The 19,535-nt window shown below is 53.7% G+C and overlaps 1 protein-coding gene across 12 annotated transcripts in view; it reads left to right on the forward strand.

Moving 5' to 3' along the window:
• EPN2 (epsin 2) overlaps positions 1-19,535 on the forward strand; it is an 88,768-nt gene that overhangs the window by 65,871 nt on the left and 3,362 nt on the right. For 8 of the 12 annotated variants that reach the window (XM_036296439.1, XM_036296440.1, XM_036296436.1 and 5 more), the window contains 4 exons: positions 546-717; positions 15,843-16,067; positions 16,526-16,612; positions 18,503-18,712. In XM_036296439.1, coding sequence (XP_036152332.1) covers positions 546-717; positions 15,843-16,067; positions 16,526-16,612; positions 18,503-18,712 — 694 coding nt within the window. Of the gene's footprint in view, positions 1-545; positions 718-15,842; positions 16,068-16,525; positions 16,613-17,262; positions 17,344-18,502; positions 18,713-19,535 lie in introns of those variants that run through there. The other 4 variants (XM_036296443.1, XM_036296446.1, XM_036296447.1 and 1 more) reach the window with 3 other exon arrangements.

A 19,535-nucleotide genomic window follows, 5' to 3' on the forward strand; every position in this document is an offset into this window, starting at 1 on the left:
GCTCAGTGTCAGGTGCTTTGGCACCATTTCCTGGCACAGGGCCAGCCCTCATAGTGCTGGTCTTCCTTGCTGTCATTTCTATGCCAGACTCCCTGCTTCGTACCTCAAGGTGACCAGGCCATGCCTCTGCTCCCGACAAGCTCATCATCCAGTCAGGATTCGGCCCCTCAAACCACAGGGCCAGGAGCTCCAGTGGCCACCTATATCACAGTCCCAAAAGCATCCCTGGCAGCTGGGGAGCAAGGCGGTGTGGTGTGCGTTCTGGAAGGAGGAGGAAGCCTGGGGTCATGCAGGAAAGCCCTAGGACTGTTTGAAAGTGGGCAGGTCATTTCGCACATAGTAAATAGTTCAGTGTGGCTATGGTAATGCTGGGGGCAGAGGGACATGGGCAGGGCAGGGCATGGGGCTGCTCAATACCAAGGCTTCTCGCCCCTCGAGAGGGACTCTATTCTAGTAAGAAGCACGGGCAATATTTATGGCTGACAAATGGATGTTGGCTAGACTGTAGCAAAGTAAAACTTGTCTCCTTCTCTTTTTCTCAAAAGCCCAGCTCTTACCCACAGCAAACCACTCTGTTGGATTTAATGGATGCCCTCCCCAGCTCAGGCCCTGCTGCCCAGCAAGCTGAGCCCTGGGGCCCATCAGCCTCAGCTAACCAGACCAACCCCTGGGGTGGGCCCGCAGCCCCAGCCAGCACTTCGAATCCCTGGCCATGCGGTAACGATCCCCTCGTCTGTCTCTCCTGCATGCTTGTTGAATGGGTGAGGGCAGCGGGGCAGAGCTGCTTGCTCTCTCTCATCTGGCAGAAGTGGGAGTGGGTCTGGCCCCGGGTGGGGGCCCAGGCTGCTGCTCTCCCCCTGAGGACTGTGGGCCGCACGCTCTTTCATTCTGCTTTGAATGGTTTCTGCTTTGGTGGAGGGAAAGCAGCCTTCCTCTCTGCTTCCCACGTGCATCAGAAATGGCTTGTCCCACCGTGGGGGCGCATCAGCTCTCTCAGCCTCAGAATTGCACCCAGGACCCAGGTTAACAAACTGTAATACACAACATGAAATGTGGAATCAAGTGGCTATGACGTACTTACATGACTGCGAATGAAAAGGGGATACATTTGCTGTAATTGGTCTTATTTACTAGTTAATACAATAGTAAATCCGTTTACTAGGCTACATGAGCATTTTAAAGTTCTATTTAATGCCAAATGTAAGAAAATTTGTAAGAAGAGATTTGAAACCTGAGTGTAGCATGATTGGTTTAATGTGGGTGGAAATCTTGGGCACATGGGTTTCCGGATCGCTGGGCACACAGCTTGACCGGCAGGCGATAGCTTCCCACCCATCTGTACTCTGGGTGCTCTGGACCCTGCGGGCCATGGTGGTCTGTGGTTTTCTGCCTACGAATTTGAACTGTATGTTTTGTGGCAACTTGCCTATATCTGTTGGGATCTCTGTTTCCCCCACTAGAACCATCTTTTGTATTCAGCTGCGTTCTCCGGATGCTTGCTGGAGTGTACCAAATGCCAGGCTCTGTCCTGTCAGGCAGGGGCCCGGACACGATCAAGGTTCCGGTCAGGTGTGGGCTGGGTCTTGGTGGCAGTGGCGAGCATCCTGGGGCAGTGCTTAGCTCAGGAGGTGGGGCTTATCAAGAGTTGGGGGTGGGGATGAGGCAGGCATGTTGGAGGAATCTTTAAGGGAGAGCAGGAGTAGCCAGGCCAGGAAGAGGCACGAGTGTTCCCAGCAGAAGGCTCGGCTGTGAGGGGCAGGAGGGCATGCAGTGGGGTAGCTGTACAGGCATGGGGACCTTCCTGGTGTAAATTGGGCAGCAGGGGTTGAGGTGGGGGTGGGAGAATGAGGGCTGAAAAGCGGGGATGGGTGGCTTCGTGGTTACTCGGGGCCTGGCAGCTTTGCCAAGTGCTTGGACGTGTCCAGAGACAGTGTTGGCACCGGGTGTCCTTGGGTGATGTTGGCTTTAGGGACCAGGCAGACAGAGCCCCACCTTCCTTTGGCAGGAGCCCTCTGGGCCTCAGGGCAAACCCTAGGCCAAATGGCCCACAGTTCGTGCTCACTGATGGCCAGCACCAAGGCTGCCAGGAGCTTGGTTTGCGTGGTCCATGGCCGTGTGCGTGGGCAGTGAAGGCGGGTCTGCTGGAGGCGCCCACTTGGCACTGCCTGTGGGGACAGCAGTGGTGTTGGCCACCCTAAGGTATGGATAAGGACGTTCTTCAGGAAAGACTGTCAGTCCCTTTCAAAACGGTAACTGATCATTGAACGAACGCGTGGTCTCCTGAAGAGCCTGGGAGAGGAAGGCGACTGAATTATGCTGAGTCAGCGGCTGATTCTGGGGAGGGGCACGGGGCCAGGTGGTGGGACGGAGACAGCTTTCCCTTCTACCCTGTTTCTACTGTTTGTGTGACCTGGTTGGAAGCGGTAGGATAAATATTTTGTAAACGACCAAGTTTGCCCAGCCCCTCCTTTGGCTGGTAGACAGAGCTATGCCCTGGAACTGAATGAGCCAGGGACGTGACCCTCGCGGGGAACTGGGGAGTCTGCAGTTGGGGTTCTCACACTGCAGGCAGCATCGACAGGCTGGCCAGAGGTGGGTGAGTTGGGGAAAGGCAGCTGGTGCCCAGAGGCAGAGGTTTGCTCTTCCAATTCACTTTTAATCAAGATAGAATTCATAAAGTATAAGATGCACTATTTTAACCATTGAAAGTGGGCAGTTCCGTGGTTCTTAGCCACTCATCAGCATGGATTGCAGAGCGTTTCTGGCAGCCTGTCCTGTCCCTTTCAGCAGCCCCTCCCTGGTGCCCCTCCCCGAGCCGTCCCATTCTGGACATTTCATACGTGTAATGAAATCACACACGTGGCCCTTGTGACTGGCTTCTTTCCCTTCGAGTGTTTTAAAGTTCACCCACATACTAGCATGTCTCCCTCCTGCATCGCTTTTTATGGCTGAATAATACTCCATTCTGTAGATAATACCGCATTTTGTTTAGCCCTTTAGCAGTTGGCGGGTACTTGGGTTACTTCCACTTTGGGGTTATTATGAATCTAATTTTTAAAAGAAACAATTGAAACCTGCACTTTTGAAATATATTAATATTTAAATGTTGACAATGTTTGGGGCTAATCAAAATATATCTGCAGGTACCTACAGGTGGTTCATGGACTGCCATCTGTCTTTTTCCACTTCCTGACCCAGGGCCCTCTCTTTGGTTCTGATACACTTGGCATTTTCCCAGGGACTTGGGAGAAAACGGGCCAGTAAAGGCGACAGAGGCTCTTCGTGTTGTGGGATCACACCGCAAGTTAGAGGCAGGTCCCGCGCTCTGATCCTCGGTGCTCGAGTCGTCACAGGGTCCTAGACAGCTGCGAGGCCTTCTGTGGGGCAGGTCCTGGGAGAGCATCGCAGCCTCCAGCACTGGCAGTGCCTGGATGAACAGCTAGCTGGTCTGCTTCCCTTCTCTCTGGGCACTTGGGTTTTGATGTGGTCCGTTCATATTGTATATACAGTTGTATGTGTGTATATGTGTGTATATAATATATACATATAAAGGGGGAAGAGAGAGAGAGAGATTGGGATTGAGATTGCCATTTGTACCACATAATGAGCATTTCCAGGCATGTGAACACCCTACACAGCATGGCTTCAGGGGACCGTGCCGGGCTAGACCCCATTGGACAGGGGGTGGCTTTGTACTCTCAGTACTCCGCTCCCATGGCACTGCAGGAGAGGGTCTGATGCCAGCTACCGAGTTCCCCAGAGCATGGGAGCAGCCCCCTGGCCTTCATCTCCCAAGACACCGCCCCAGAGCGCAGGGTGTCAGGTTTACGGATTAGTCGCTAGTAAAGTCTGCTAGAGAAGCCTGTGTGTTTGCAGGGCCGCCCCACTGCCCTGAACATCCTCAGCAATTACAAAGATTAGAGGGTCTCTTTTCAGACATTGTTAGTTGTACCCTCTGGATGAAAGAAACACTGTTTTGAAAGCCTCTGTGTGTAGCAAGCCCTGCCATTCCCATTTCTTCCCAAGTAGCGTGGGCAGCTTGGCCTTGGGAGGAAATTTTAAGGACTGAGAGGAGGAAACTGGAGCCTGCCAGGTCAGCGGGGCACTTCCCCCACCGCCCGACACAAAGCAGCCCGCCTGGCGCGAGGTGGGCGCACAGCCTGCGACTCAGGGCCCTGCTGGCTCCTGCCAGCGGCAGGTGGTGCTGCTGGTTTCTCGGTGACTCCCTCTGAGGGGAGAGGGCTTAGTTCTTTCTGCGACTTCCTCCCGGTGCACATGAATATTAATGTGCTAGACAACGGCCGCGGGATCCCGTGAAAGGGCCTCAGAGAAGCCAGCCGGACGCTGCTTGATCTTTCTGCCCTCGGGTCATCCCCTTTTCTTGCATTCATGGGCTTTGCCCAGCATTTATTTATCGGGTGTGTGGAGACCCGGACCTCCCGAGGACATGGAGGGCAGAGCACAGAGACGCCTGGCCGTGAATCCCTGTGCCTCCATGGGGAAGGCAGTGCCGTCAGCAAGCCCTCACGGGGACTGTGCCCCTGCTGCCCGCTCTCTCCAGCCTAGTGTTTTGGAGGGTGGGGGAAGCGTGGTCTGAGCCCAGCTTAGCTGAGGGCAGTGTGGTGCCGCAGTGCGTGGCCTCCCAGCCTTCTGCAGGCACCTGGTGGAGCAGAGCGTCCGCGTCGGGTCCTGGACACACCTAGGCTAAGCACCTGATCCTCGGTCATCTGGCTGATGTGGTGTCAGCAGGGTTTGAACTGAACTCGTCTTTCATTTCCCACCCAAAGCTCTGCGCTGTGACCAGGTCTGTCCTGTGCGTGGCTTCCCCTCAGGCCCAGCTTGCGGGCTGCAGCACGGGGCAGCATGTAAGATGCTGGTTTTTCAAGTTCCTGGCCATGCTGTTGTTGCAGCAGATTCTAAAGGGGAGCAGAGCCCATGGAAACTAACTGGAGGTGTCAGGAAAGGCTCTTGATTCCAGGGCGGGGCGCCCGGGGGGGGGGGGGGGGGGGGGGGCGGGGCTTGCCTGAGAGCCAGGATGATGGCGCTCAGCAGAGGCCCGTCTGGAGAATGTTACCCAGCTGCACGGGTCAGAGCGTTAGTATAGTTGCAGTGCTCTTCATAGTAACCATGGTGACCGGAGCTTAGCATCTGAGGGAAACTGGTGTTTTTAGATCCTCGTGGCCCAAGAGTAGGCCCAGGAGGTGAAGCAGGCCTTTGCTTCTAGGGCAGCGGTTCTCAGACCGTGGGTCGCGACCCTTTGTGGGTCGAACGACCCTTTCACAGGGGTCGCCTAAGACCATCGGAAAACACATATATAATTACATATTTTTGTGATTAATACTATGCTTTAATTATGTTCAATTTGTAACAATGAAATTGGGGGTCACCACAACATGAGGAACTGTATTAAAGGGTCGCAGCATCAGGAAGGTAGAGAACCTAATGTCTTGCACAGGCAGCTGTGTGAGTCGCTGAGGGCTTGCCTGTCTCAGGTCAGGAGGGCACACCCGGCCCAGGGCTAGTGGGTGGCAAAGGAGAGCTCCTAGGTTTGCCTGCTTGGGGGCATCCTGGGTTCCCTAAATGCCTGGTCCTTACTTTGTATTGTATCCTGCTGTCTGCCTAGCAGGTTCTTGTTTATTCTTGAAAACAGGCTCAGATGCCCAGCGTGGGCAGACGTGGGCAGCCCTGTCTCACCCCATGTGTGGCCACCAGCTGCCGTGACTCCTCTGTGTCTTCTCTCAGAGGGAAAGCCTGGGCCTGGCCCGGTGAATGCTCTCCGGGTGTTGCTCAGAAAGCGTGAGGAGACTCCACGATTACCTGTCTGTGGGAGGCAAGGCTGGACCCATAGATGTCCCTCCGTTCCGGCCTGTATATCCAAGCTGGGCCATCACACAGTGGGCCTCATGTCCGAGGAGGGTGTGACCCAAAGCATGAGCGCTCCAGGAGCTCAGTGGTTCTCCTGAATCCGGGCTCCCATTCCGGTCACCTGGGCAACTTCTAAAAATCCAAGTTCCCAGGCTCACCCCAGAACCTGGGTGGGGGGAGGTAGGAGGGGTGGAAGGGGAGGGGACAGCACTAGTATTTTACTAAAATCCCCCAGGAGTCCCCGGGACAGCCCCAGTTGAAAAGCACTGGGCTGGTGCCCTGAGTTGCATGGCGAGTGACGTCCCACTACATCTATGGTATCTGAGTGCTTCCTGTGCAGACTGTCAGAGCTTAGGAGCAGCCCTTACCTCTATGTGTTCCCAGCACCTGAATCAGACATTTACCTGGAGCTCTGGTGGTGCCACTGACCTGTATTCACAGCTGCCTCTCTGGAGGGGGTTAGATAGACTGCAGCCCTGAGGGTCTGTGGTGTCCTCCATTGGCTCCCATCAGTCCCCAGGGGTTACTGAGCTCTTCTGTGTGTCAGGCTCAGGGAAGCAGATGGGCAGAGCAGACCCAGCCCTGCTCTCGGGAACTCACGCTATAGCTGGGGAGACAGGCAGATTCTCACAGGAGCAATGGCAGGGGGTGCATAGTCCTGTGAGGGGCTCTGGGCTGGGTTTAGACAGGAAAGTCAGCGTACCCTGTGACAGACAAGATGATGTGGAGGCTGCAGGGTGGAAACCATGCCTTCCCAGCAGGCCCCATGTGTGCACACACATACACGCACTCATACATGCACACATGCACGCACAATACACATGCATGTACACACACATACACAAATACATGCGCACAGACACACATACACGGAGTGTGCTGGGATGCAGTTTGGTCTGGACGCTGTGTTGTAAGCAGTTCAGTGGAGCCCGATTCAGTGCTCAGATGATCACCAAGACTTGGGTGCTCTTTGCACCGCCCACCGTGGTCCCCTCCTCTCCCTCCAGCCTCGGAAGCTTGAGGTCCTGCTGTCTTAGATGCCCGCCTCCTGTTCCCAGGTCATAGCCCCGGGGATGGGGAGGATATCTCTGCGGCTCCTGTACTCTTCTAGGGTTTGGGATGAGGGTTGGGGCTGGGGGGCTTTGCAGATGGACTGTAGTTGGTGAAAAGCCTCCCCTGCTGCCAGGGCAGGGCCAGGCACTCAGACAGGACAGGAGTGGGCCAGGCGGGGACGGTGCTGGAGGACTGGAGGTGCCTCCTGACGGAGGGAAGGAGGAAGGACCGCAGCTCTGTCTGCAGGGAGCGCAGGCCATGCAGCAGTGCCCTCTGACCCAGCTTGTTTGGTTCTTACTGCCCCAGGGGAGCCAGGGGAGGTGGAGGAGGAGGGTGTGCCGATGCCTCTGGCTCCGTCCAGGTCACGTCTTCCTGTGGACTACATGCTGGGTCTTCCCCGTGTCATCGTGGGGTCTCTGAAGACACTTCCCAGCTCTGTGACTTGCAGTCAGCTGTCCCTGATACAGCTGCCACCACATCACTTCCTCCAGTCGAGATGGAGACCAAGGCCTGTGAGGCTGTGAATCCAGCCGGGACCAGGTCCCGTGTCCTGATAGGCCCTTTGTGCACCCAGTGGGGGGGCCTGGGGGAGCGGGGTCAGTCACAAATCTTGTTCTGCAGAGGGGTTGGGAGACCAGGAGGGGCTTCTGGAGGCGGCGGGTTTGGGGCAGCGGCAGGAGAAGCCCTAAGTTCACACAGGAGTTGACAGGCCCAGAGTAAAGGACAGGCATGTGTGCCCAGGGGGTGGTGGGAATGAGGCTTGCAGGTGTATTTCCAGCTCACAAGCTGGGAAGTAGTGAGAGCACCACGCTCCTGCCCTCCCTCAGCTGCTCCTAGCGTGCTGGCCGCTCACCCTCCAAAGTGAAAGGATAGTAGCTAGTGCAGGCCTGATGGGCCCACGCCAAGGCCAGGCAGCAGCCAGAGGTTTGAAGTGACACCAGCACACAGAACAGTGTAGCCAAGAGCTCCGACCTACACAGAGGTGCCTGCACCCTGCCCTAGGGCTGCTAGCGGGCGTGTGGGAATGGGCCCAGGAGCTGAGTTCCTAGAGCAGTGACAGCGAACCTTTTGAGCTCGGCATGTCAGCATTTTGAAAAACCCTAACTTAACTCTGGTGCCGTGTCACATATAGAAACTTTTTGATATTTGCAACCATAGTAAAACAAAGACTTATATTTTGATATTTATTTTATATATTTAAATGCCATTTAACAAAGAAAAATCAACCAAAAAAAATGAGTTCGCGTGTCGCCTCTGACACGTGTGTCATAGGTTCGCCATCACTGTCCTACAGGCTTAGGGGAGCATTCCCTGTGTTTCCCTAAGGCTGCCTGGTGGGGAGAGGAGACAGCTTTTGCCCCGCAGGGCAGGGGTTCGCAGACCAGAGGAAACTCGGGGGCAAACATGTAGTGATGGGGCTTCTGATAAGTGCTCTAAAGGAAGCCGAGGGGAGAACCAGGGAAGAAGGGAAAGGTGGAGGGACTCGGGGCCAGTCGTGGCAGCTGTGAGTGTGCCCTTCGGTGTGTTTGGGGCCGTAGGGAGGTCAGTGGCTGGGGAAGCGTGGAGGCAGAATGAAGATATCTAACACACATCTGTTTGGAGTTCCAGAAAAGTTAATACTTGAAAAGATCATGGCAAAGGCTTTTTAAGGTGCTCCCTCTCAGATCCGGGAAGCCTGTACAAAGGAGTGGCAGCCGGACGACTGCTGACCTCCTAGCGACGACGGCCCGAGGACAGCGGCTGAGCTCGCTGGGCACTGAAGGCACGCTGTCACCAGAACTCTGTTCCCACAGCGTCGTCTTTCCTCCAAGAACGATGGTCAAGTAAAGGGGGCTTAGGTTTGGGAATGAAAATACGACTGTCACCCTCCAGAATGCTGTGCTCAGTGCAGTTTCCTTCACCGTGACGGCGAACAGTGACCTTCCGCGGAGCAGAGCGAAGAGCGCCTGCTGCCAGCACGTGCAGTGCTGAGGGCTGTTTGTCCAGTGGCAGGACAGACAGGCGTGGACACAGGCCTTGCGGAGGGCAGGGGAACATCCACAATGGCACTTATGTGGAAGGACCTTTTTATTTTATTTCTTTATTTTTTAATCCTCACCAGAGGACATGCTGAGAGAGAGAGAAACATCGGCCAGTTGCCTCCTGTACACCCCCTACTGGGGATCAAGCCCCAAACCCGAACATGTGCCCTGACTGGGAATCTTACCAACTGAGCCACTCTGGCCAGATGTGGGAGAATAGTTTTAGAGAATATAAGAAAACATGAGCAGCACGATTCCTGAGCCTGTGGCCTTGAAGAATACACATTATTTTCAGTCACATCTTTGCCTAGCATATGAATACTCACCAAAATTGATCATGTGCTAGGCAAAGATGCTAGCTTCCACAAATTTCAGAAAATTGGGATCACACAGGATATATATATTTTCTGACCATAATACATTCAAGTTAAAAGTCAGTAACAAAAAGATAACTAGAAAAACTCCATACACTTGACATTTTAAAACACTTCTAAACTCTTGAATCAAAAAAGAAAATATGAAAATCGGAAATATTTAGAACCAAATGATGTAAATATTTTCATATCAGAATTTGTGGGACAACTGAAGCAAATAGTACAAGGGAAATTTACAGCTTAGGGTGTTTCCACTCAAGAAGAAAGGCACAAAATGAATGAGGTGACATTAGGGTAGAATAGCGTTACACCCAGATCAGTAGGAGGAATGAAATAGGGTTAAGAACAGAAGTGAATTAGCGCACAAACTAATAATACCCACGAAGATGGAAGTTAGTGATTGAAAAGAGTAGTAAAATGGACAAACCTTTGAGGATTTTCAAAAGCAGAGGAAAGGCACAGGCAGTATTGGGGAGGACACAACAGAAACCGCCAAGATTCAGAACAGAGTAGAGGCTGTGTGATCAACTCTGCCTTCGGTCTGAAAACTTAGACACGGTGGGTATTAGCCCTTTGTACACTGTAAGCGTGTCTGGACTTCCCCACGCCACACGCGTCTATCGCTGCAAACCTCACATATCAACACTGGTAGCCCAGTTCTAAAATCAGACTTATTAGTGACATCTCTGGGTTTGTAGAGAAAATTATGGTAACTTAAATTCGTAAATATTCCAGCGCATAAGGAAGAAATGGGGATGGTTTCCATTTTGGATGCGTGGCAGTTAATAAAGACAACTTAGCACAGCTGACTGAAGAAAACTTATAAAGAGGTATAATCCTATAGTCATTAAAGAAATTGAATCAGTGCCCTGGCCGATGTTCTCAGTGGTTAGAGTGTTGACCCACGCACCAAAGGGTCACGGGTTCAATTCCTGGTCAAGGGCCAGTACTTGGGCAGCAGGTTCATTACCCAGCCCCTTCGAGGCGTGAGTGGGAGGCAACCAATAGATGCTTCTCTCTCGAAAAATCAATGGCAAAAATACCCTTGGGTAAAAATTAACAAAAAAGAAATTAAATCAGTTACTTAAAAATTCCCCTAACCCCTCAAATCTACCCAAAGGTAGCAAGTTCTAACATCATTCAAGAAACAATTCCACTTTTATATGCAGTCCTTCAGAGGACAGGAAAATAGGGAGTATTCCTACCCATTTGATAAGGCTAACATAACCTTAACATCACACCACACAAAAGACATGTGAGAATAGACGGGCCAGTCCCACTAATGAATATAGATGCAAAAATGCTAAGCAAAGAAACAATAGCAAAACCAACATGAGAAAAATATAAAAATGACATAGCACATCATGAAAACTTACTTGGTTTTTAAGGACCAGGTCATTAGAAAATGTATTAATGTGTATGCACCATTTTAACAGACTCAAAGAGTAAAATCATGTGATCATCTTAACAGAGTCAAGAGCAGGTTGAAAAATTCATCAGCTAGCTCTGGCCATGTGGCTCAGAAGATTGAGTGTTGTCCTGTGCACCAAAAGGTCACTGGTTCGATTCCTGGTCCCTCCTCAGGGTGTGTATGGTAGGCAACCAATTGATGTTTCTGTGTCTCCCTCCCTCTCACTCTAAAATCAACATAAAAAATAAAAAGAAGTAAGAGTTATATTTTTAAAAAATTCATCAGCTATTCATTGCAAAAATTTAGCAAACTTGCCCGGAGTGATGGGGAACTTGCATAAAGGCTTCTAAAAGAAAAAAAAAACTATTATTGCAATTGGTACCTCTTTTTTTTATTATTGATTTTTAGAGAGAGAGGAGGTGGGAGAGAAACATTGATCAGTTGGCCTCCCAAACATGCCCTTACCAGGGATGGAACCTGCCACCCTTGGTGTAAGGCGATGCTCCAACAAACTGAGGCACCGGCCAGGGCCAGATGGTACTGTTTAATAGTAAAATGTTGAAAGTTGATCCTGTGAGAGCAAGATAAGGCCACTGTCTGCCTTCCAGCTTTATGTTGGGATTGGTGGTTCCAGCCAACACAGTGAGACAGGAAAACGAAAGAAAAAGTATCATCCTATCTAATAATAGACAAACATGGTAATTAACCATAACTTCGCTACCCTTCCCATTGGCTAATCAGGGCGATATGCAGATTAACTGCCAACCAAGATGGTGGCCAGCAGCCAGGCAGCTGAAGCGAACAGGAGGCTTGCTTGTTCCAGTGATGGAGGAAGCCAAGGTTCCCCGCCTGCTGCCGGCCTCTGAGCTGCACTCTAAGAAACAATGTTGCAATTATAGAAGCTAAACAAGCTCCAGATACCTGCTTTCAGCCAGCTTCGGCCTCAGAGCTTAGAGCAGCAGTGATGGCAACAATGTTTCAACTATAGAAGCTAAACAAACCCAGATACCTGCTTTCAGCCAGCCGCAGCCTCAGAGCTGGAGCCGGGCCTCAGAGCTGGAGCTGGCTCTCAGCTCCAGTGACAGCTATAGAAGGTAAATAAATAAATTTCTACAGATGAGTTTACTAGAATTTATTCCCAGAATAAAAAAAAAATAAAAAATAAAAAAAAAACAGAAAAAAAGGAGAGGCTGGGAGCTTCAGTTGCCCGCCAGCCTGAAAACGGCCCTCAGCCCCTCACCCAGACTGGCCAGGCACCCCAATGGGGACCCCACCCTGAAGGGGGTGTGACCAGCTGCAAGCAGCCATCATCCCCTCATCCAGGCTGGCCAGGCACCCAAGCGGGACCCCCACCCTGATCCGGGACACCCTTCAGGGTAAACCAGCCGGCCCCCACCCGTGCACCAGGCCTCTATCCTATATAATAAAATAATATGCAAATTGACCCTAACCGCAGAACAACTGGGAATCACTGGTCACTATGACACACACTGACCACCAGGGGGCAGACACTCAATGCAGGAACTGTCCCCTGGTGGTCAGTGCGCTCCCACAGGGGGAGCTCTGCTCAGCCACAAGCCAGGCTGATGGCTGCCAGTACAGCGGTGGTTGTGGGAGCCTCTCCTGCCTCAGCAGCGCTAAGGATGTCCGACTGCAGCTTAGGCCTGCTCCCCGCTGGCAAGTGGACATCCCCCGAGGGCTGCCGGGCTGCCAGAGGGGTGTCTGATTGCCATCTTAGGCCCAATCCCCTGAGGAGCAGGCCTAAGCCAGCAGGTGGTCATCCCCTGAGGGGTCCCAGACTGCTAGAGGGCACAGGCCAGGCTGAGGGACCCCCTCTCTCCCCTGAGTGCACAAATTTTCGTGCACCATGCCTCTAGTATATAATAAAGAGCTAATATGCAAATTGACCATCACACCCTCGCACAAGATGGCCGCCCCATGTGGTCAAAAGATGGCTACCACAAGATGGCCGGCAGGGGAGGGCAGTTGTGGGTGATCAGGCAAGTGGGGGAGGGCAGTTAGGGATGATCAGGCTGGCAGGGGAGGGCAGTTGTGGGGGGGCGGGGGGACCAGGCCTAAAGGGAAGGGCAGTTAGGGGCAACTAGGCCTGCAGGGGAAGGCAGTTGAGGGATACAAGGCCTGCATGGGAGGGCTGTTGGGGGCGACCAGGCCGGCAGGGGAGGGCAGTTGGGGGCGATCAGGCCAGCAGGGGAGCAGTGAGGCATCGATCAGGCAGGCTGGCAGGTGAGCGGTTTGGAGCCAGCGGTCCCGACTGCACAGGGATCAGGCCTAAACTGGCAGCCGGACATCCCCCGAGGGTTCCCAGATTGGAGAGGGTACAGGCTGGGGTGAGGGACACACACACACACACACACACACACACACACACACACAGTGCATGAATTTCATGCACTGGGCCTCTAGTAAGGATTAGAGAGACGAAACTGTTATCATTTGTAAGTCATGTGATCATGTACATGGAATATACAAAAATTTCTACAGATGAGTTTACTAGAATTAAGAGTTATTAGAGCCCTGGCCAGTTTGGCTCAGTGTATAGAGTGTCAGCCTGTGGATGGAAGGGTCCCAGGTTCGATTCTGGTCAAGGGCACATGCCTGGGTTGCGGGCTCGATCCAATATGCAGGGAGCAGCCAATCGATGATTCCCTCTCATCATTGATATTTCTTTCTCTCTTCCTCTCTGAAGTCAATGAAAATAAATTTTTTAAAAGTTATTAGAATTATAAAAATAACTAATTAGGATGAATTTCAATGTTAGAATTAAGAGTAGCAAGATTTTGGGATAAAAAAATCAGTATATAAAATTAAATTGTTTTCTGCATAACAAAAAATAAATAGAAAATGAAATTTTAAAAATATACCGGTCCATAGGAATAAATTTTACAAGAGTTGTATAAATCCCCCATGGAAATAAAGGATAAAAATTTTTAAAGATTACATTTTACTGAAAGATATTAAAGAAGACAAGTAAATGGGGAGATATTCTGTGATTTTGGTTTGGAAGACTTGCTATTAATAACAATTTTCCTCAAATTGATCTGAGATTCAATGCAATTCTGCTCAAAATTTCAACAAGGTTTTAATTTTTTTAACCTGGCAAGATGATTTAAAAATAAGTGTGAAAGAGTAAGGGACCAGAAATGGCCAAGGTCCTCCTGGAGAACACGGCCAGAGTTGGGATTTTCTGTGCCACATGTCAGGGTCTGTTATCATAATAATATCTGCGAGGATAACCCGTGTACAGCGATGGAGACAGAAATGGGTCAGTGGAACAGAACAGAGCCCAGGAATGAGCCCATGAAGACTTACCTTCGGAGAGAGGAGGCGCTGTGTGAGTTCACCTTTCACATAGGAAAGCAGGAGCCACGTGCAAGACCAGTTACCAGCACATCAGATGTGAAATGTGGAAGGAAACGGTCCACCTCTCCAGCGTTAGTATAGAAGGACAGCTTTGAGGCCCTGGGGTGGGGGGCGATGTCTGGATGTCAGGAAAAGCACCAACGAAAATACTGAGGTTCTGCTGCATTCAGGGGAAGAGCTCGTCTGCTCATCTGCTCACTCACCTAAGGAGAGGGAAGGCGAGGATATTTGCAACACAAGGAAGAGACGTGGTACTTAGGACGTGGGAAGCACTGTCGGGTCAGAGGAAAAGGCGGCCCAAGGAAGGTGATGGTGGCTGCGACGGCCGGTCTTTCTAGGAGAGGAGAGCAGTGGGAGTGGCAGCTGGCATTGCCCAGTGATGGGGACAGGGCACACAGGCACCTGGGGTGGAACGTGGACAAAGCAATGCAGTAGCTAGGCCAGACCAGTGCCCTCCACAGACTGCCCATTGTGGCCTTTTCTGGAGTGACAGACATAGCAGTGAAAATGAACACACTTGGCCACACCTCACACAGATGACTCCCCAGTAAAACACGGAGAGAACACAGCTTGTCACAAGGACTGTCTTCTCGCTGATGGGGGTGAAAGTGCCACTGGGGGAGGCACTTTTTGGTCCCTGAAAAGCAGCAGTGATTTTTAAACATTCCTGTGATGCTCCACTGGAGGAAAGGAGATGCATGTGTATGTGGTGTACATGTGTATCTTCATGTGCCAAAATGCGTGTATACATGTATCTACATGTACCTGAATGTGTGTGTACACATGTAGCTACATATACCTGCATGTGTATGTATATATATGTACGCATATCTACATGTATCCAATGTGTGTGCATGTGTGTACACGTACCTGAATGAGTGTGCACGTGTACATGTGTATCCACATGTACCTGAATGTGTATGCACATGCACATCTGCATGCACCCAAATGTGTGTACACATGTATCTACATGTACCCCAATGTGTGTGTACACACGCACACACATATCTACACATGTTCAAAGGTGTCTACACATGTACTAGTACCTACATGTATTCTGTATGTGCATGTGTACACAATGCATGCATGTGTACATACATGCACACACGTGTGCATGCATGCATGTACCCAAATATATGTGTGCGTGTGTCTGCATGTACCTGAATTTGTGTATACAGGTACACGTGTACCCACAATGGAGACTCACGCAACAGGATTGGCCCTTACTTAGTTTGCTCAGGTGTTTTCTGTCCTGTCCTTCAAAAACCCAGGGGGGTGGCCACTCACGGGTTGTCACTCACAGTTGGACAGTGTCTCCTTGCTGAGGCTAGAGCCGTGCACGGGCGTCGCTACCCTCCTTGTGCTGCTCTCATGGGGCAGTCTCCCTCCTTCAAAGGCAGAGACCACTCGAAGCAGGTGGGACGGGCGCTACAGCCAGAGCCCGGGTCCGAGGCCTGTGCGCTCACAGGTATGTAAAGGTGGGGTGGTTCCAGAAAGTTCTGCGCACTTGACCGGCCCAGTTACTGCAGAAATAATAACCGACGTTCAAAGCCTTAGCCAGGAGGCCTCTGTGGTCCCTTCCCGGGGGCTGTGCTGGGCCGGGCCTTGCAGGGCGCTCCCAGCCCTGGCTTCGGCTCTGTCTGGCGTTGCTGGTATGGGATAGCACCCTTTGGGCATCTGCCTCTCCTGACCCGGGGCACAGACCCTAGTGTGGCTCACATGGCCGTCTCACCCCAGCTGCCCAGGACTTTCTGAGGGCATCTCCAAGCCCTGCCCGCCTTCCTACAGGTGCCAAGCCAGCTTCCTCTGTGGACCCGTGGGGCGTTCCCGCCGGAGCCAGCACACACTCCAGCTCCACGAGCTCAGACTCCTGGGCGGCCCCGCAGCAGCCTGCCCATGGTGCCGAGAGGGCAGCGGACGCCTGGGCAGCAGCCTCTGCCGCCAAGCCTGCCGCCGCCTCTGGTGAGCCAGCCCTGCTTCCTCCTGGGTCCCAGGAGCCCGGTGGGCCCCGCCACTCTCCCCCTCTACCTCCTGGGCGTGGGGCCTCTCCGTTTGGCAGCCTCTGTCCCCGCCCCCAGCCACACCCACTCTGCGGGCTCAGGGGCCCCTGGTACCAAACCTCCTCCAGAGGGAGCCCGGCCCAGGCAGGCTGCCCTCCGACACTCCAGGCGCTTCCTGCAGGCCGTGCCCCACCTCCACTGTAGCTTCACCCCGTCAGCCCCTCCTGCCGTTTCGGGGATGGTGGGAGGAGCAGGCAGGCGAACACCCCGCTCTACGCTCCGGGAGGCCACGTTCAGTTCCAGCCCCCAGTGACCCTGAACCCAGCGGCCTCCTTGCTCTCAGTGTCCCCCAGAAGGGACGTGGGGCGTGGGACGGGGAGAGCCACGAGGTGCTCAGTCGCTGGCCTTGTGTCCACTCAGGGGCCTTCGATCTCTTCAGTAATTTGAATGGGACAATTAAAGATGACTTTTCTGAATTTGACAACCTCCGAACGTCAAAAAACACAGGTATGTAAAGGTGGGGTGGTTCCAGAAAGTTCTGCGCACTTGACCGGCCCAGTTACTGCAGAAATAATAACCGACGTTCAAAGCCCAGCACCTTCACGCACTTCCTGTGCGCTTTGATCTTGGAGCCAGAAGTGTGTCATCACAAGGATCACACCTCACAGTGGACAGTCCTATGCTGAGTGTCCTTTCACCCGCTCCTTGTCCTGGGTCCATGTTTCCTCTCTGGGTCACCTCCCCCTAAGGCTCATGACTGCCCTGCCCCGCCCCCAGCCCAGAGTGGGACCCCCACCTTCAGGTCTAAGCCATGGTTTCCATTCACCTTCACCCTCCCAGCATCCCACTCCCCAAGGGTGCCAGCTTTTCCAGACTGCGGCTTTGGGCATGCCCCACGCCATCCCCCGGGTCGCGCTCCTGCTCGCCCGTCAGAGCCCCCACCAGGAGACCCACCGTTAAGTCTGCAGGCCCAGCTCTTCCCTGGGTGCCCCTGGCTGGGAGGGGTCAGATGAGGTGCAGCGTGGCCAGGAGGGAGCAGGAGGAGGCCTGGGTGCACTCTCCGTGTACCTCGGGGTGGAGCTGGGCGGCCACAGCCTCTCCATGTCAGGGCCGCACCTCGTCACACAGCAACTTCTCTTCTCTCTCTCCTCCCTCAGCTTCTCCCTATTCTCCACTCCTCCCTCCACCTCTCTGCCTCTCCCCTGCTGCAGCCATAGGCCTGGCTGGCCTGGTCTAAGGTACGAGCAGCCTGGCCCTCAGCTCAGGGGTCAGAGGCGACGTAGAATGTGCTGCTTCGTGGGGTCTTTCTTTTGCTGCATTCAGACGCCACAGGCTCCATGAGTCTCTGGTGCGGGCCAGAGTGCAACCGAACTGTCCTTCCGCCTGCGCTCCGTGAGGGCAGCCCGGCTGGTGGCGGGGCCTCCGTGGACTTGCAGAGCCCGTCCCAGGCATGTTCCTGTCGGAGGAAATTTGGAAAAGCTTATGGGGAGAAAATGAAAATCATCTTTGATTTTTCCCGCCCTCAGCCACTGTTTCCTTCCAGTATGTTTCGAGCTCTTAAATACAGTTTGGCTCACACTGTCGGAGTTGAACCCCGCCTCCCACCCCCATTTTATGGAATAACGGATTGAGAACACGTCCTCATAACATTAAAATCCTTAAGAAACGATTTCTCATCCGGGTAGTATCTCTGTCCCGCTCAGCAGCGATGTCTGTAATCCTTACTCTTCGGGAGGACACTAGGTTGGTTGGTTCTGCGGAAGGAAATAATGCCGCGGTGAGCGTGTGCCCCGCGTGCCCACAGCGCATTACTTCCTGACCGGCTTCTGGGATGGGCATGCGGGGAACGTGCCCATTTCTCAGCGCCCTGCACCACATCGTCCCCTCGCATCTTGGCCCAGCAGCACATGCCCACAGCCTGTCTCCGCACACCCTCTGTCGGCTGGATTTTTAAAAATAATTTGCTCCCTTCTAGCTGTCAAGAAATTCATGCTCATTGTAGAAAATTTACTAGTAGAAAATGAAAACATTAAAAAAACAAATTGTCCTGCCTCGCCGCCAGCCCAGAATAGCATCTTACGGAGCTTGAAGGACTGAGCTGTAGACTGTTAGTCCTGCCTCTCATCGGCTGCGAGGAGAGCTCTCTCCTCATCTGGGCTCTGTCCCTGCACGTGGGCTGGTGGCCCAGAGTCAGGCTCCCACCTGCCCTGTGGCTGCTCCAGCTCCGGGCTGTGGAGACAACCCTGCAATGAGCATCCCAGCCCTGCAGCCCCACGGGGAGTTGTGGGTCCGGGCACGTCTGCGTGGCTCGGGACGTCCCGGGGGACTGCCGCGTGGGTGCAGGGGCCGCAGGACCTCCCTCTGCTCACCACGCCTGTGTCTGTCGTTGTCTTGTAGCTGAGGCGGCGGCCTCTCTGCCATCCCAAAAAAGTGGAACTACAAGCCCTGACCCCTTTGAGTCTCAGCCCCTGACCACGAGCAAGCCCAGCAGCGCCCGGAAAACCCCAGAGTCCTTCCTGGGCCCCAACGCGGCCCTGGTGAACCTGGACTCCCTGGTGACCAGGCCAGCCCCGCCGGCCCAGTCCCTCAACCCTTTCCTGGCACCAGGTAAGCGGCTTCCCAGCACTCGCGCAGCTGGCGGCTCCTCCTGAGAAGGGGCTGGTGCGAGGCCTGTCCTCGCCTCCCACCTCGGGGCTGAGGGGGAGTGAAACAGCCCCTCCTTTCCAGTGGACACCACTGAGCAGAAGCTGCCCCTGACCTGTCCCCCAGCCAGGGAGAGCCTCCAGCGAGCGCCCACCCGGTGGTGCCGGGGGTGGGAGTGCAGTTTGCAGCCCATGCCCCGTCAAGTGCAGTGCCACTGGCCCTTAGCTGGGCCATCCTCAGGGACCCAGGGACCCTCACTTCACCCCTGCTGTGGGTTCTGTCTTCCCTGGGGCTGGGAACACGGCCCTCGCGCCCCTCCATTCATTCTCCCTGGGGCGGCGGGGAGCTGTTTAAAGACCTGCGCTCCACCCTCCGCCTCCCTGGGCTACAGGGCAAGCCCCCCCGCCCCTCCCAAGTGCTCAGGCCCTCAGCTCCCAGCTGCTGACACTCCTCATGCGGACACCCTGTCCCCTCCTCCCATGGAAGGCACATCTGTCCCTCAGCCCATCCCACAACACTCCCCAGATTCCCGGCGGCCTTGGGCTCCCCGAGGGCAAGAACTTGTCACGTTCAAGGGGTGCAGCCCCTGACCTGCCCCACGGTGAAGGGATCTGAAGGCTGGACCATGGCCCCTGATGGGAGCCTATAGAGAAGGACCCAGGACTTGGGGGCAGGGGTTGGGGGCCCGGGGGGTGTGGGGAACCTTGGTCCTGCCACCCTGCGTCCTGAGACAGGAGGCAGTTACCCCCAGGAGGTGACTCCGGGGCCCTTTGCTCCCTAGAGCTAG

The sequence above is a fragment of the Myotis myotis genome, unplaced genomic scaffold, assembly GCF_014108235.1.
Source record: "Myotis myotis isolate mMyoMyo1 unplaced genomic scaffold, mMyoMyo1.p scaffold_m19_p_29, whole genome shotgun sequence".
Lineage (NCBI taxonomy): Eukaryota > Metazoa > Chordata > Mammalia > Chiroptera > Vespertilionidae > Myotis > Myotis myotis.